At 51.2% G+C, this 18,411-nt stretch overlaps 1 protein-coding gene across 2 annotated transcripts in view; it reads left to right on the top strand.

Annotated features, from left to right (window-relative positions):
- The window catches only part of SPG11 (SPG11 vesicle trafficking associated, spatacsin), a 77,131-nt gene that overhangs the window by 43,264 nt on the left and 15,456 nt on the right, over nt 1-18,411 (top strand). For both annotated transcript variants that reach the window (XM_077263183.1, XM_077263181.1), the window contains exons 33-38: nt 8,032-8,230; nt 8,310-8,447; nt 8,541-8,674; nt 8,757-8,864; nt 9,240-9,408; nt 10,493-10,581. In XM_077263183.1, the coding sequence (XP_077119298.1) occupies nt 8,032-8,230; nt 8,310-8,447; nt 8,541-8,674; nt 8,757-8,864; nt 9,240-9,408; nt 10,493-10,581 (837 nt within the window). The remainder of the gene's footprint in view (nt 1-8,031; nt 8,231-8,309; nt 8,448-8,540; nt 8,675-8,756; nt 8,865-9,239; nt 9,409-10,492; nt 10,582-18,411) is intronic.

Raw genomic sequence — 18,411 nt, 5'->3', positions numbered from 1 at the left:
GTTTGCGTATGTGACTCACCATTTGTGTGTGTGTGGAGAAGTAATCACTGGAAAAGCAGTGCATGTTTACAAATGTGTTTGCATATGTGACTCACATGCAGTGAAGTGTGCAATCCTCGAATTTGCCTGAAATAGGCTGGGCAAGCACTTCAGAAAGCTGGAAAGACCCCAAGGCAAATGCCACCTGCAGGTAATTTGACCTTTGAAATGGTTTATCATTTGTGTGTCGGTGGAGTATAAACGGAGCAAGTGTGCAATTGAATAGGCAGTGCATGTTTACAAATGTGTTTGCATATGTGACTCGCCTGCAGTGAAGTGTGCAATCCTCCAATGTCTCTGAAATCGTCTGGGCAAGGAGTTCGGCAAGTTGGAAGGCCCCCAAGGCAAATGTTAGGATTTGTTTGTAATGTCTGTAAGCAGCTTTGTGGTAGTGTGCTTTGGGGTAGTGTGGTGCCACCTGCAGGTCATTTTTCCTTACTGCAGGTATATAAAAATTAATGTTTAAACTGTATTTTGTTATCACATTTTGGAAGTATGGTTTGGCTATTTTCTTGCTGAAGGGGGCAAGTTTACCTTTCAAATGGTGTATCATTTGTGTGTGTGGGTGCAGTATGAACGGAGATACAAAGTAATCACTGAAAAAGAGTGTTTTGACATATTATAGAAGGATTGACTGAGCTAATTATCAGCTGCAGTGGATACATACGTGGTATTCCTTATCCTCCTGCCATTCCTCTTCAGACAAGGAAGGAGTTGTGGCCCCTCCGTTTGTCTTTAACTGGGAGAATCAAATATTTAATAGTTTCGTATCTGAAAAAGTAATCAGAGTAGAAACAAGTCTGGTTCCTTCAACCGCAACACTCCATAAGGGGATACCTAGAGATAGATATAGGTGCGGGGGGCCTGGATAGGTGGTGGAAAGTCCATGGCACAATTTTATGTATCGGTAAAAAACTGTCTGGGGTCCGTCGAATTTAGAAATAAGTTGTTGAAAAGATAGCAAACTTGAATGTATGTATAGATCATGAAGAATGTGAACCTCAACCTTTAATACAGAAATCTGTATTTGGTGGAAAACTCAAATGTGGGAGACGGGGCTTGTTACAAAAAGGAATCTCTGCCAAGATTTTATGCAGTTTAAAGCACCACTCCAGCGGTTTTTATTTCAGAGCTGGAGTGGTGCTACTGTTGAGGGAGGATCTAAATTGATCCTTCACGGTTGACTCAGTGATTTCCAAATTAATCTACAGGGCGTTGCCGGCAACTGAAAATGACCAGACGGAGACGTGTGCCTCTGTATGGGGGATCAAGCAGATCTCTGGCCCCCGTTTTATTGTGTATCGCTTTTCATAATCATAGAAATTATACTTCAACCAATCAGCATAAGAACACGCTCACAGTTCTTAACCTATAAGAATGCAGGAAAAACTTAACCATGAGTATACAGAAAAACCGGAAACTACATATATGGTCATATCTTCTTGGCATAGAAAAACACATACTAACAGGTGCCTCAAAGTCTTATCTAGCGATACACCCCCGAGTCCCTTCCCTGGCTCGAGTCAGAAGACTCAAGGTCTTTATACCAATTATAAACCATAGCCTAGTTGAATACCAGGCTTGTGAACAACAAGATAAAGTTATTTCATGGCAGTTATAACCTTTTACCTAATTAAATAACAGAATTTATCTTTAGGCAACAGGAAAATGGAGTCGAAAAGCACAAAATGGAGAATCTTTCTTAATTTGTCCCTTCACACTACTAATGTAAGTTCCCTGCCCCTAGTGCTCTACTTACCAGCTGCAGATTTCAGCTGTTCCCGGCGCCGCTCCAGAAGTCGGAGGTAACTGTCACAAGCTCTCAGTGTAAGTCTATGAGCCTATTTCTTTCTCACTTATATTGGGAAGTGACCTCCGATTCTCCCAGCAAGCACTGAAGCGATACAGTAGTCATAACCTGCAGAAGGCCGACCGGAGCAATGCTGCTAACAGAAGATGATGGCGGCTGGTAATTATAACACTAGGGGCAGGGAACTTACGTTAGTGACACCACTCCATCGTTAGCTGTTGCACTGGTTATATCCTCTTGTACGAGGGATATTATATGTGTGCAGTTTGCTACAAATGATCACTTTTCTCCTACGCCTCATTGGGGGACACAGGACCATGGGTGTTATGCTGCTGCCACTAGGAGGACACTAAGTAGACAGAAAGATTAACTCCTCCTCTGCAGTATACACCCCTTCACTGGATACAATTTCAACCAGTTCTTGCTTAGTGTCTTAGGAGGCACTTGGGTCTTTTTTCCCAGACCCCAACTTTATTTTCATTTTTGATTTTTTAATTTTATGTAAATTTTTAATTTTTTATTTAACGGAGTGAAGGGGGCGACGGGTCCTTTTTTTCATAGGGTCCGCTCTCCCCCGAACCAACAACAGGCGAGCACGGCGAGTATACCTCCCCGTCCCTCTCCTGTGACGTATGGCGCACGAAAAGTTTGCGCCAGGGCAACGGTTCCTATTTGGTCCCGATTTCCCCCAACCCCCTCCAGGACCCTGCATTACAGCAATGTAATCTGGAGAAGAATGCAGTCTGGAGGGGATGTTGTGCCGCAGCCCCCCTCTGCTACAGCAGCGTGATGCATCAGGGGTCTCTCCATTCCCATCCAGGGTACATGGATTGAGTTCGCATTCTCACAGAAGCGCCTGCAGACCTGTGAGAACCGGGACAATGGCGGCTGTAAGTACCTTCAGGGGACTCTCCCCTGGTCCACCTTAGCGGCAGCGATGCGGTCCGGGTCCCCAGGGAGAGGCACCGCCGACCGGGGGTCGGTGGTGCTCGGCGGCGCTCCGTCGCGGCCGTCGCCGCACATCGTCGGCAGGCCCCAAAAAGTTTAGTCCCCGGCTTCTTCAGCCGGAGTAGGCCGCAGTGGGAAACATCTCCTCCCTCGGCAGTAGCTCCGCCCCCTACATCGGCGCTTCTCATCTGGGACGAGAGGCGCCCTCCAAATCTCGGGGGCCATATGTCCTCTCTCCCTGCACGGAGCCCACGCTTCTACAGCGCTCCAAGGAGAACTCCTGGATAAAGAACCGCCATATCTCTCTCTGGGGACACAGACAGGACCGTGGGTAAGCTGTTTCAAGAAGCTTAACCCTTTCACTGCGTATACTGCCCGCTCTGTCCCTAAGGCACTATGTCTCAATCCAAGGAGACAAAAAAGGGTAACAAGAAGCACACAGTGTTTTTCACTGTATGTGCCACTTGCAATGCGGCTCTGCCCCGAGCCCACACTAGCCCCTTGTGTGCAGATTGCGTCTCGCCCTCTGTGCAGCCGCCCCTTGCCTACGCCGGTACCGTCGCCGATGCCGCAGCCGTCGACCTGGTAGAGCCTAGCCCCCCTGAGTGGGCAACCTCTCTGTCACGATCTGTGGCTTCCCTAACCAGGGCAATTGACTCCCTCCGGGGCCCCCCTCCAGGTCGGACCGTGGAGGATTCAGACGACGGTATGGATTCTTCTACCAGCAGGGGGCGTACCCGGTCACTTTCTACCCGGGGCTCCAGAAAACGTGTTCACGTTTCATCCCCTGACCATGAGCTAGCGGGCCCTTCAGTACCTGCAAGCCCTGCTTCCAGGTCCCCTTCCCCAAACTCGGATGACTCTGAATATGAGTCCGACATTTCCTACGTTCAGGACCCCCCCTCCTCCCAAGAGTCTCTCGACTCTCTCATTGAGGCGGTAAACCAGACCCTGAAGGTGTCTGAGGACTCCGCATCGGAACCCGAACATGTGGTGTCTTTCAAGAAATCTAAACGTGTTAAAAAGGTTTTTGTCATTCACCCTCACTTTAAGGAGATTGTACAAAAACATAGGGATCGCCCAGATAAACGCTTCATAGGACAAAAGTCCATCGAGGCCAAATACCCTTTTTCTCGTGAATTAGTCAAGGACTGGCTGCAGTCTCCCTCGGTGGACCCTCCTGTGTCACACCTCGCGTCCAAGACCATCCTGTCTCTTTCGGACCGTTCCTCCGTTAAGAATCCCTCCGATCGCCAGATTGATTATCTGGCTCGTTCCGCCTTCGAGGCCACAGGAGCTTCTCTCTTCCCATCCTTCGCCGCCTCTTGGGTGGCTAAGGCTATGGTCTCTTGGACCGAGACTCTTTCTTCTAACACCAGTGATTTACCTCCAGAAGCCAGCATACTGGTTAACCAGATAGCGCAGGCCGGAGATTTCATAGTCAACGCCTCTATGGACGCAGCCAATTGCGCTGCACAGGCAGCCGCCAATGCAATTTCCATCAGGAGAGCCCTGTGGCTCAGGGATTGGCGAGCAGATTCGGCTTCTAAACGTTCTCTAACAGCCCTGCCTTACCAGGCCGGTCGGTTATTTGGAGAAAAATTGGACCAAATGATCTCGGATGCTGCCGGAGGGAAAAGTAAATTTCTCCCCCAGCAAAAGCCTACCCGGTCCTTTCGGTACCAGCAGCAACCTCCATTTCGGCCTTTTCGGTCCAATACCAACTGGTCTTCTACATCCTCTACCCCCGCATCAGGACGAGGTTCGCGCGGTGGCCGAGGCGCCCAGGTCTCTTACAGACCTAATCGTAACTGGAGACCCAGGCCTAAACCTCCCGGGTCTAAGGGATCCGCATCCCATGGAGCCTCCGCCCAATGACTCCTTGCATCATCCGGTGGACTCCAACAAAGTAGGCGGACGTCTACTCTTGTTCCGTCAAGCCTGGCTCTCAGTCGTTTCCGACGAGTGGGTCAGAGAACTGGTGTCCACCGGATACAAAATAGAATTTTCCTCCCCCCCCCACACGCTTCTTCCAGTCTTGCCCTCAAAGGTCAAAGGCCACAGCCTTTCTCCAGGCAATACGGGCACTACAAAAGGATGGAGTCATCATTCCGGTCCCCCTAGAACAAAGATTCAAGGGGTTCTATTCGAATCTGTTCGTGGTCCCAAAGAAGGACGGATCACTACGTCCGATCCTAGACCTGAAGCTACTAAACAGATTCATAAAAATCCGACACTTCAGGATGGAATCCCTCCGTTCTGTGGTCGCGTCTATGGAAAAGGGAGAATTCCTGGCATCCATAGACATCAAGGATGCCTACCTGCACATACCTATCTTCCCTCCGCATCAGCAGTTCCTTCGCCTTTGGCGGGGAACACTTCCAATTTGTGGCCTTGCCCTTCGGTCTCGCCACCGCTCCCAGAGTTTTCACGAAGGACATGGCGGCTGCCATGGCCATTCTTCATTCCAGGGGAGTGGTGGTAATTCCGTACTTGGACGACCTGCTGATAAAGGGTCCTTCCTACCCAGCGTGCGAAGAGTCCGTCGTTCTCACGGTGGATACTCTTTCTCGCCTGGGATGGAAGATAAACTTCAAAAAATCTTTTCCAATTCCGTCTCAACAAATCTCCTTCCTGGGGATGATACTGGACACTTCCCGCGGTCTGGTCATACTTCCTCAAGACAAGGCTTTGGCCTTGCAGCAGGGATCCCAGCGTCTTTCTCGTCCAGTATCCCACTCCATTCGCGCCAGCATGCGAGTTCTCGGGCAGATGGTAGCGGCCATGGAAGCGGTCCCATTTGCGCAGTTTCACCTCCGTCCCCTGCAGCATGCGCTACTGTCGGCTTGGGACGGCAACCCGTCCTCCTTCGACCGCCGATTCATCCTGTCCCCTCGGGTCAGGAAGACCCTCAGGTGGTGGACGCTGAAGTCCTCCCTAACCCAGGGAAGGTCTTTTCTCCCAGTACGGTGGCTGGTGGTGACCACCGATGCCAGTCTCATAGGCTGGGGAGCGGTCTTCAACCATCACACAGCTCAGGGGCGGTGGTCCATTCAAGAGTCTCGCCTTGCCATCAATATCCTCGAGATTCGAGCTATCAGGCTAGCATTGTTCCACTTCCACCGACTTCTGGCAGGTCATCCAGTCAGAATCCAGTCCGACAACGCCACGGCCGTGGCATACATCAACCGTCAGGGCGGAACTCGCAGCAGGACGGCCATGCTCGAGGTGTCTCACATCCTCCATTGGGCGGAGTCGAATCATTCGCCCATCTCGGCGATCCACATTCCAGGTGTAGAAAATTGGGCGGCGGACTTCCTCAGCCGCCAGGGCATCGCCTCTGGAGAGTGGTCCCTCCACCCGGAGGTCTTCCAGCAGATTTGCCATCGCTGGGGGACCCCGGATGTGGATCTCATGGCTTCCAGGATGAACAACAAGGTTCCTCAGTTCCTTGCTCGGTCCCTCGACCCACGGGCCCTCGGAGTAGACGCCCTGGTCCTGCCTTGGCACCAATTCCGCCTCCCGTACATTTTTCCTCCTCTTCCCCTACTACCGAGGGTCATCAAAAAGATCAGGGCAGAGGGGGTACCAGTGATTCTCGTCGCGCCAGACTGGCCGCGTCGGGCATGGTACGCCGAACTGGTTCAGCTGGTAGCCGACGTTCCCTGGCGTCTTCCAGATCGCGCGGATCTTCTTTCACAGGGCCCGATTTACCACCAGAACTCAAGGGCCCTGTCTTTGACGGCCTGGCCGTTGAGTCCTGGATTCTAGGCCAAACGGGTTTCTCTCCCAGGGTGTCCTCCACCATGATCAGAGCTAGGAAACCTATTTCCATGCGTAGTTACCACCGTACCTGGCGAATTTTTTTCTCATGGTGCGATGCACAGGGACGATCTCCTCTAGTATTTTCTATTCCTTCCATACTGGAGTTTCTTCAGTCCGGACTAGAGTCGGGACTTGCCCTTAGCTCCCTAAAGGGTCAGGTTTCGGCATTGTCAGTCCTTTTCCAGCGGAGGATTGCCAATAGGTTGCCGGTGAAAACTTTCTTCCAGGGAGTTTCCCGTGTGGCGCCTCCCTACAGGTCACCCTTGGATCCGTGGGATCTCAACTTAGTTCTCGGAGCTCTTCAGGAGACTCCCTTCGAACCGCTACAGGACGTTGCCTTGACCTTCCTTTCTTGGAAGGTAGTCTTCCTAGTAGCCGTCACGTCCATCAGAAGGGTCTCGGAGTTGGCTGCGCTCTCCTGCCGCCCTCCCTTTCTAATTTTTCATCCGGACAAGGCGGTACTGAGGACCTCTCCCACCTTTTTGCCCAAGGTCGTCTCCTCTTTCCACCTCAATGAGGAAATTGTTCTGCCTTCGTTCTGTCCGGCACCGGTCCATCGCATCGAAAAGGCTCTACACACTCTTGATGTGGTGAGGGCTCTTCGTCGGTACGTCTCAAGGACGGCTCCCTTCTGCACGTCAGACGTCCTGTTCGTACTTCCAGAGGGGCCCAGGAAGGGTTCTCCTGCTTCAAAAGCCACTCTGGCAAAATGGATTCGGTCAGCCATTCAAGAATCCTATCGTGTCAAAGGTGTTCCTATCCCAGCTGGGATCAAGGCTCATTCTACTCGGTCGGTAGGCGCCTCGTGGGCCATTCGGCACCAGGCGTCAGCACAGCAGGTCTGCAAGGCTGCGACGTGGTCCAGTTTGCACACTTTTACCAAGCATTACCACATTCATTCTATCTCTTCTGCAGACGCCGCCCTTGGCAGGCGCATTTTGCAAGCGGCAGTTCCTTAAGCCGTAAGCCAGTGGTACATGGGGTATTAGCATATTGTTCCCCACCCAGGGACTGCTTTTGTACGTCCCATGGTCCTGTGTCCCCCAATGAGGCGTAGGAGAAAAGGAGATTTTTGTTTACTTACCGTAAAATCTTTTTCTCCGAGCCACTCATTGGGGGACACAGCACCCACCCTGTTAGCCTGTTTTGGCTTGTTGTTACTTCTTTGGTTTTGACATAGTTGTCTTTGTTCATGCTCCTACTGCTTTACTACCGAACTGGTTGAAATTGTATCCAGTGAAGGGGTGTATACTGCAGAGGAGGAGTTAATCTTTCTGTCTACTTAGTGTCCTCCTAGTGGCAGCAGCATAACACCCATGGTCCTGTGTTCCCCAATGAGTGGCTCGGAGAAAAAGATTTTACGGTAAGTAAACAAAAATCTCCTTTTTTCTATTTTACCAATATTTTAGGATCTTGGCTGTTCGTTCTCGGACGTATCATCCCGGGATCCCAATGAAGTTCTGCGTACCTTGTTGTCCAGTTATCGCCCTGAGCTTTGTGACCGAGCCCAGGCAGTTATCACATTACATGGGCTTTCCCCCCAGTCTGTAGCCCAGATTGTGGCTGAAGAGAGCCTGAAGATGTGGAGGACACTGAACAAGGAAGGAGGTTGGTGCTGCCTGTTGAGAATGTTGGGGGGTCTTACCAGGTTCTTGTTCATCATTATGACCCCTATTCGTATTTGCAGGCCAGTCTGAGGTATATAACGTCTCTGAGAAACGGTCCAACTTTCTTCAGATCGCAAAACTATGTCCGGATCCAACTCTGGTGGGGTTATACTTGCTGGATCACCTGGAGACTGTTCCACTTACCGAGCTTCATTGCAGTCAGTACTTGGAATGTTATTTTTCGATAATCTTTATTTGTGCCTCTCTCATCCTGAGACTCCATAATTCCTGTAAAATTGTGTTCACTTTAGTAATTGAAATCCTCATCTCGGCTCATGATTGCTTCAGTCTTACGTGCCACCTGGAAGGGATCAGACGCGTCCTGCAAGCATGTCGCCACCTGACGGAGATGCATTTGGCACCCAATCAGGAATATAGCCTCATGGTATGTCAGCTTCCTTCTGTTCTCCTGCTCCTATTGTTTGTGTAACTTTATGAATGTCTCTCTTATCCTATTGTCCTTTTAGGTTCGACTTCTGTCAGGGATTGGGCGATATAATGACATGGTTTATGTCTTTGATATCTTACACAAAAATCAGCACTTTGAGGTTCTGCTGAGGAAACAGCTTGATACAGTGAGTGTGATATTGGGCAATGTGAAAGCCTATGTAGATGAGCCTTCCTAGAAATGTTCCTTCTCGACATGTTTGGTTGCAATGATTTTTCAAGCTGCCTTAAAAATCATCGTGCTCAGCAGCCAATCGTCCTGGGTAAAAGGGTGATGTGCTGCCAATAACATGAATTGTGGTTGCCCTGCCTAAACCAAACCATTAAATGATCGCCAGTCGGGTATACACACGCCACGTAAACGTGGCATCAGACTAATCTGGTGATCTTCAAATGCCCAGTTGGTTGGGAAAAAAGTAAATCTCCGCCTAGAGTAATAGGCATATTTCAGTAAGACATTGCTATATAATTGTATATTCCCTCTACCTATGACTTGCATTTAGAAAGGCGGATTGCAGACTGCACTCTTGGAATACATTAAGCGCTGTCATCCAGGTGATAGTGAGAAGCACAACATGACCGCACTCTGTTTCAGTCTGCATCGGGACATTGGCCACAACCATGAGCATGCAGCAAAAATCCTGCTCCGATTAATCCAGTCCAGGCCCTGGGGTAAGTGGTCCAATATTGGATATACCATATACAGTACTGTGCAAAACTGTGTGGAAACAAATGCTGCAAGGAATGATTTACCAATGTTTATCAATTAACAGAATGCAAAGTGAATGAGCAAAAGAGAAATCTAAATCACATCAATATTTGTTGTCACCACTCTTTGCCTTCAAAACAGCATCAACCCTTCCGGATACAATTGTAGGCTATGTACACACGTTGCGGAAAGGTGTGCAGATTTTTCCACACTGATTTTGGTAAATCCGCACTGGCCTTTTTCCCCATGTTAAAGGTATGGCTTTTTAGCCATAATTCTTCCATGGACACTACTTCGGGACATAGAAGCAAACACCGTGCGCACAACTACAGAATGGTGCTGAGACTAGGTACCCAAACCATCCAATAAATATGAAAAAGTCTCGCACTCAACTTAAGCCTAAATTAGTGAATTTATTTGTAGCACCATTGCTACTAATAAATTCACTAATTTAGGCTTAAGTTGAGTGCGAGACTTTTTCACTACTTCGGGACAGACTTCTTTATAAACAGTAGCTGGTTCCCACTGGTTGCTGTCTGTTCTGAGCTGATGGTACTGCTGGACATCTTCAAGAAGTAAGCATGATGTGTCGCTCATCTGCTGCACTAAGTTTCCTTGTCCGACCACTGTGTCTACAATCCTCAACATTGCCCATTTCTTGATGTCCTTCGTGCTTATCCATCATGTAATAGCATCAGGAAGGCGTCTTACTGGCTCCAGATTTATTCTGCAGCAGGACAATGACCCCAAACATACATCCAATGTCATTAAGAACTCTTCAGAGTAAAGAGGAACACAGTTTGCATTTTTTTAATTGATAAGTTTCCTTTTAACACTTCTGTTTTTTAAAGCATTTTTCCACATCTGCCTAATACTTTTGCACAATATTGTACTAGCTTTATTTAAAATGACTCTCTCCTATGTAGAAAAATGATTACTGGGTAATAACTCATCAAAGTTGTTAATATTCATTAATAGCTGTGTCTTCTCTGATGCATGCATAGTTCTATCGCATTGCAAAATATTTTTTTGTGCCATGTCCTGCAGAATATTGGATGTCTGACCTGGGAGAGCTGCGATCCTCTATTATGAAGGCTCTCACTCTGCTGATTGATGCTGCTGAGAGTTATTCCAAGGTAAGCAGACTATTTCCTGATGTGACTGGGATCTTTCTTCCAAAGTTGTTTTTGTATTTTTTTAGGTAGCGTGCCACACCAGCTTATTTAATCAGGTTGATTATGCTAATAACACTCTGATCAGAGTTTGACCAGAGTGTGATCATAGTGTGATCCAATTCTCTCTGATTAGGAGAACAGGGAGAAAAAAAATCTCTCCATCTTTTCAATTGTGTCAGTCTGTGGAAATGAGTCTGATAGTTTCCATGGATTGATTGGCCTGCATAGTCAAATGTGATCTGAGTATTGGATCAAACTCTGGCATGCAGTGACGAAAAAAATCGGACATGTGCACGGCCCCATAGCATAACATTGGTCCGAGAGCGATTCAATGTTTCTCCTACGCCTCATTGGGGGACACAGGACCATGGGTGTTATGCTGCTGCCACTAGGAGGACACTAAGTAGACAGAAAGATTAACTCCTCCTCTGCAGTATACACCCCTTCACTGGATACAATTTCAACCAGTTCTTGCTTAGTGTCTTAGGAGGCACTTGGGTCTTTTTTCCCAGACCCCAACTTTATTTTAATTCTTGATTTTTTAATTTTATGTAAATGTAAATTTTTTATTTAACGGAGTGAAGGGGGCGACGGGTCCTTTTTTTTCATAGGGTCCGCTCTCCCCCGAACCAACAACAGGCGAGCACGGCGAGTATACATCCCCGTCCCTCTCCTGCGACGTATGGCGCACAAAAAGTTTGCGCCAGGGCATCGGTTCCTTTTTGGTCCCGATTTCCCCTAACCCCCTCCAGGACCCTGCATTACAGCAATGTAATCTGGAGAAGAATGCAGTCCGGAGGGGATGTTGTGCCGCAGCCCCCCTACAGCAGCGTGATGCATCAGGGGCCTCTCCATCCCCATCCAGGGTGCATGGATTGAGTTCACATCCTCACAGAAGCGCCCGCAGACCTGTGAGAACCGGGACAATGGCGGCTGTAAGTACCCTCAGGGGAATCCCCCCTGCTCCCCCCTTACCGGCAGCGATGCGGTCCGGGTCCCCAGGGAGAGGCACTGCCGACCGGGGGTCGGTGAAGCTCGGCGGCGCTCCGTCGCGGCCACCGCCGCACATCGTCGGCAGGCCCCCAAAAATTTAGTCCCCGGCTTCTTCAGCCGGAGTAGGCCGCAGTGGGAAAATTTCCTCCCACGGCCGTAGCTCCTCCCCCTACATCGGCGCTTCTCATCTGGGACGAGAGGCGCCCTCCAAATCTCGGGGGCCATATTTCCTCTCTCCCTGCACGGAGCCCACGCTTCTACAGCGCTCCAAGGAGAACTCCTGGACAAAGAACCGCCATATCTCTCTCTGGGGACACAGACAGGACCGTGGGTAAGCTGTTTCAAAAGCTTAACCCTTTCTCTGCGTATACTGCCCGCGCTGTCCCTAAGGCACTATGTCTCAATCCAAGGAGACAAAAAAGGGTAACAAGAAGCACACAGTGTTTTTCACTGTATGTGCCACTTGCAATGCGGCCCTGCCCCGAGCCCACACTACTCCTTTGCGCAGGGCCGGCTCCAGGTTTTCATGGGCCCTTGGGCGACAGAACCTCAGTGGGCCCCCTTGTGGAGCAAATCATGTGGCGACAGTAAAACAGCAGGGACCACAGAGACCCAAATATTTTATTTAGAAAAAAACTATGTAAACTTTATAAAAACACTAGTGCAAAATAGAGAAAGTGCAATATATCAGGGAAACTTTTGATAAATTTGCTTCTCTGTAAGTTGTAAAAGACTTTTTTGACTTTTTTGTAAAAGACATTCAAAGACTGCCGCAAGGAACACGGACATGCTGCGATCTTAAAAGAAGCGCCACATGTCCGGAGTCGCAGGGCCGCCGGGTGCGTGTTACCACGCATAGCGGAGACGGGATTTCATAAAATCCCCTTCACTATGCTGGAACATCTGGACGCTGCGTGTTTGACGCTGTGGCCCCACGCAGCGTCAAACACGCAGCGTTTACTTAACGTGGACACATACCCTAACCGTTCCCATCACCAGATCACACATCTAGCCGGCAGCTTTTGTTTTGGCCAAAAGATTTTGTAAGCCGCCACCATAACACGGTAGACTCTTTTGGTGAGGCCCTACTCTGCTGTAACCTATTAAATATTTGTTAAAATATGCAATACAATTTAGGTATATTTTTATTTATTTTTCAATTTTTAAAATGACCAATAATATCACATAAAAAGAACAAATACCGCTACACCATGACCAGATGACATATTACCACCACAGTGATCGAATAATATCACATACAAAGAACAAATACCGCTACACCATGACCAGATGACATATTACCACCACAGTGATCGAATAATATCACATACAAGGGACAAATACCGCAACACCATGTCCAGACCACATATTACCACCACATAGTGACTGAATACTACAATTCTGATCAGTAATAAAAAAAAAGCACCACACTATCACCATCAGTGCCATTATACACAGGAGATCTGTACTTAGTATGCAGTGTCTGTGTAGAGGTAATACAGTGATCACTAGTGAGATTATACACAGGAGCTCTGTATATAGTATACAGTGTATAGTGTCAGTGTATAGGTAACACTGACTTACCAGTGACGTCTCTAGGTTAAGTCCTTCATCTTTCATCCAGCACAGACCGCCATCATGTCTTCCAGCCAGGACTCGTCTCTGCAGGAAATAACAGAGTTATCTCGCGCTCCGCTTGTAGAACACATTACTTAATTTTTCCGAACTTCTACATTACACCGCATAAAGAAAAAGAGGCGACATAGTGTCACTCTACACAGTAACAGGACCGCCCCCTCATTTAAAACAGTGTCCTCAAAAAATAAATACATCACTGCAGTAATAATATCCCTTAATTAGTCCCTATGGTAATAATATTCCCCATCCTGGCCCCCGTGTGTCTCATTCCTGGCGTCAGCCATATGTTCTCCCATCCTGCCCTCATGAGTATCCTTTCTGCACCATATGATCTCCCCATCCTGCCCCATCTGTCTCCATCGTATCCATCCTGCCCCATGATCCTGCCCCATCTGTCTCCAATCCTGCCTCCAGTGTCTCCAATCATGCCCGTATCACCATTCAGCCCCGTCTCCAATCAGGCCCCCATTTCTGCAATCATGCCCCCTGTGTCTCAATTCTGCCCCATCTGTTTCCATTCCTGCCCCAGTGTCTCCAGTCATGCCCCAGTGTCTCCAGTCATGCCGCCATGTCTGTCATCCTGCCCCTTGTCTCCAATCATGCCGTTTCTCCTTTCTGCCCCCGTGTCCAGCTTTCTGCCCCCGTGTCCAGCGCTCTGCCCCCTCCTGTGTCCAGCGCTCTGCCCCCTCCTGTGTCCAGCGCTCTGCCCCCTCCTGTGTCCAGCGCTCTGCCCCCTCCTGTGTCCAGCGCTCTGCCCCCTCCTGTGTCCAGCGCTCTGCCCCCTCCTGTGTCCAGCGTTCTGCCCCCTCCTGTGTCCAGCGTTCTGCCCCCTCCTGTGTCCAGCGTTCTGCCCCCTCCTGTGTCCAGCGTTCTGCCCCCTCCTGTGTCCAGCGTTCTGCCCCCTCCTGTGTCCAGCGTTCTGCCCCCTCCTGTGTCCAGCGTTCTGCCCCCTTCTGTGTCCAGCGTTCTGCCCCCTCCTGTGTCCAGCGTTCTGCCCCCTCCTGTGTCCAGCGCTCTGCCCCCTCCTGTGTCCAGCGCTCTGCCCCCTCCTGTGTCCAGCGTTCTGCCCCCTCCTGTGTCCAGCGTTCTGCCCCCTCCTGTGTCCAGCGTTCTGCCCCCTCCTGTGTCCAGCGTTCTGCCCCCTCCTGTGTCCAGCGTTCTGCCCCCTCCTGTGTCCAGCGTTCTGCCCCCTCCTGTGTCCAGCGTTCTGCCCCCTCCTGTGTCCAGCGTTCTGCCCCCTCCTGTGTCCAGCGTTCTGCCCCCTCCTGTGTCCAGCGTTCTGCCCCCTCCTGTGTCCAGCGTTCTGCCCCCTCCTGTGTCCAGCGTTCTGCCCCCTCCTGTGTCCAGCGTTCTGCCCCCTCCTGTGTCCAGCGTTCTGCCCCCTCCTGTGTCCAGCGTTCTGCCCCCTCCTGTGTCCAGCGTTCTGCCCCCTCCTGTGTCCAGCGTTCTGCCCCCTCCTGTGTCCAGCGTTCTGCCCCCTCCTGTGTCCAGCGTTCTGCCCCCTCCTGTGTCCAGCGCTCTGCCCCCTCCTGTGTCCAGCGTTCTGCCCCCTCCTGTGTCCAGCGTTCTGCCCCCTCCTGTGTCCAGCGTTCTGCCCCCTCCTGTGTCCAGCGCTCTGCCCCCTCCTGTGTCCAGCGTTCTGCCCCCTCCTGTGTCCAGCGTTCTGCCCCCTCCTGTGTCCAGCGTTCTGCCCCCTCCTGTGTCCAGCGTTCTGCCCCCTCCTGTGTCCAGCGTTCTGCCCCCTCCTAAAAGTAAAAAAAAAAAAACACTACATACTCACCGTCTGTTGCCCGTCACGTCCCCTGGAGCTTGCCGTACTGACTGTCTCAGCGCCGTCCGGCCGTAAAGCAGAGCCCAGCGGTGAACCTGCAGTAACAGCGGTTCACCGCTGGGCACCGCTGTTACGGCCGGCCGGTGCTGAGACACAGTCAGTGCGGCAAGCGCCGAGGGACATGAAGGACGACAGAAGGTGCGTATATGTAGTGTTTTTTTTTTTTTTACATGGGGACTTCGGCATCGCTGAAGACAGTTTCAGCGATGCCGAAGTCGCTTGGTCGCTGGAGAGAGCTGTCTGTGTGACAGCTCCCCAGCGACCACACAGCAACTTAGTAAGATTCAGCCTGAATCCCACCCCTGTGGGCGGGGCTTTCAGCGGGGACTCCGTCTCCTCCGTCCCCTCTGTCTCTGGATCGGCGAGTCGGCGGCCAGTCCCAAGTAAGAAAAAAAAAATAAAAAAAAATTGCCGTCGGATCCTAGGGGGGCCCCCAGAAGTCAGGGGGCCCCGGCATCTGCCCGACCCTGCCGTCCGCTGACGCCGGCCCTGCCTTTGCGTGTAGATTGCGTCTCGCCCTCTGTGCAGCCGCCCCTTGCCGACGCCGGTACCGTCGCCGATGCCGCAGCCGTCGACCCGGTAGAGCCTAGCCCCCCTGAGTGGGCAACCTCTCTGTCACGATCCGTGGCTTCCCTAGCCAGGGCAATTGACTCCCTCCGGGGCCCCCCTCCAGGTCGGACCGTTGAGGATTCAGACGACGGTATGGATTCTTCTACCAGCAGGGGGCGTACCCGGTCACTTTCTACCCGGGGCTCCAGAAAACGTGTTCACGTTTCATCCCCTGACCATGAGCTAGCGGGCCCTTCAGTACCTGCAAGCTCTGCTTCCAGGTCCCCTTCCCCAAACTCGGATGACTCTGAATATGAGTCCGACATTTCCTACGTTCAGGACCCCCCCTCCTCCCAAGAGTCTCTCGACTCTCTCATTGAGGCGGTAAATCAGACCCTGAAAGTGACTGAGGACTCCGCTTCGGAACCCGAACATGTGGTGTCTTTCAAGAAAACTAAACGTGTTAAAAATGTTTTTGTCACTCACCTCACTTTAAGGAGATTGTACAAAAACATAGGGATCGCCCAGATAAACGCTTCTTGGGACAAAAGTCCATCGAGGCCAAATACCCTTTTTCTCGGGAATTAGTCAAGGACTGGCTGCAGTCTCCCTCGGTGGACCCTGCGGTGTCACACCTCGCGTCCAAGACCATCCTGTCTCTTTCGGATGGTTCCTCCGTTAAGAATCCCTCCGATCGCCAGATTGATTATCTGGCTCGTTCCGCCTTCGAGGCCACAGGAGCGTCTCTCTTCCCATCCTTCGCCGCCTCTTGGGTGGCTAAGGCTATGGTCTCTTGGACCGAGACTCTTTCCTCTCAAACCAGTAATTTACCTCCAGAAGCCAGCATCCTGGTTAACCAGATAGCGCAGGCCGGAGACTTCATTGTCAACGCCTCTATGGACGCAGCCAATTGCGCTGCACAGGCAGCCGCCAATGCAATTTCCATCAGGAGAGCCCTGTGGCTCAGGGATTGGCGAGCAGATTCGGCTTCTAAACGTTCTCTAACAGCCCTGCCTTACCAGGCTGGTCGGTTATTTGGAGAAAAATTGGACCAAATGATCTCGGATGCTACCGGAGGGAAAAGTAAATTTCTTCCCCAGCAAAAGCCTACCCGGTCCTTTCGGTACCAGCAGCAATCTCCATTTCGGCCTTTTCGGTCCAATACCAACTGGTCTTCTACATCCTCTACCCCCGCATCAGGACGAGGTTCGCGCGGTGGCCGAGGCACCCAGGTCTCTTACAGACCTAATCGTAACTGGAGACCCAGGCCTAAACCTCCCGGGTCTAAGGGATCCGCATCTCATGGATCCTCCGCCCAATGACTCCTTGCATCATCCGGTGGACTCCAACAAACTAGGCGGACGTCTACTCTTGTTCTGTCAGGCCTGGCTCTCAGTCGTTTCCGACGAGTGGGTCAGAGAACTGGTGTCCACCGGATACAAAATAGAATTTTCCTCCCCCCCCCCTACACGCTTCTTTCGGTCTTGCCCTCAAAGGTCAAAGGCCACAGCGTTTCTCCAGGCAATACGGGCACTACAAAAGGACGGAGTCATCATTCCGGTCCCCCTAGAACAAAGATTCAAGGGTTTCTATTCGAATCTGTTCGTGGTCCCAAAGAAGGACGGATCACTACGTCCGATCCTAGACCTGAAGCTACTAAACAGATTCATAAAAATCCGACATTTCAGGATGGAATCCCTCCGTTCTGTGGTCGCGTCTATGGAAAAGGGAGAATTCCTGGCATCCATAGACATCAAGGATGCCTACCTGCACATACCTATCTTCCCTCCGCATCAGCAGTTCCTTCGCTTCGCCTTTTGCGGGGAACACTTCCAATTTGTGGCCTTGCCCTTCGGTCTCGCCACCGCTCCCAGAGTTTTCACGAAGGTCATGGTGGCTGCCATGGCTATTCTTCATTCCAGGGGAGTGGTGGTAATTCCGTACCTGGACGACCTGCTGATAAAGGGTCCTTCCTACCCAGCGTGCGAAGAGTCCGTCGTTCTCACGGTGGATACTCTTTCTCGCCTGGGATGGAAGATAAACTTCGAAAAATCTTTTCCAATTCCGTCTCAACAAATCTCCTTCCTGGGGATGATACTGGACACTTCCCGCGGTCTGGTCATACTCCCTCAAGACAAGGCTTTGGCCTTGCAGCAGGGAGCCCAGCGTCTTTCTCGTCCAGTATCCCACTCCATTCGCGCCAGCATGCGAGTTCTCGGGCAGATGGTAGCGGCCATGGAAGCGGTCCCATTTGCGCAGTTTCACCTCCGTCCCCTGCAGCATGCGCTACTGTCGGCTTGGGACGGCAACCCGTCCTCCTTCGACCGCCGATTCATCCTGTCCCCTCGGGTCAGGAAGACCCTCAGGTGGTGGACGCTGAAGTCCTCCCTAACCCAGGGAAGGTCTTTTCTCCCAGTACGGTGGCTGGTGGTGACCACCGATGCCAGTCTCATAGGCTGGGGAGCGGTCTTCAACCATCACACAGCCCAGGGGCGGTGGTCCATTCAAGAGTCTCGCCTTGCCATCAATATCCTCGAGATTCGAGCTATCAGGCTAGCATTGTTTCACTTTCACCGACTTCTGGCAGGTCATCCAGTCAGAATCCAATCCGACAACGCCACGGCCGTGGCATACATCAACCGTCAGGGCGGAACTCGCAGCAGGACGGCCATGCTCGAGGTGTCTCACATCCTCCATTGGGCGGAGTCGAACCATTCGCCCATCTCGGCGATCCACATTCCAGGTGTGGAAAATTGGGCGGCGGACTTCCTCAGCCGCCA

This window comes from Ranitomeya variabilis, chromosome 5 (genome assembly GCF_051348905.1).
Source record: "Ranitomeya variabilis isolate aRanVar5 chromosome 5, aRanVar5.hap1, whole genome shotgun sequence".
NCBI classification, from domain to species: domain Eukaryota; kingdom Metazoa; phylum Chordata; class Amphibia; order Anura; family Dendrobatidae; genus Ranitomeya; species Ranitomeya variabilis.
This window is presented reverse-complemented; position numbering and strand designations above follow the sequence as displayed.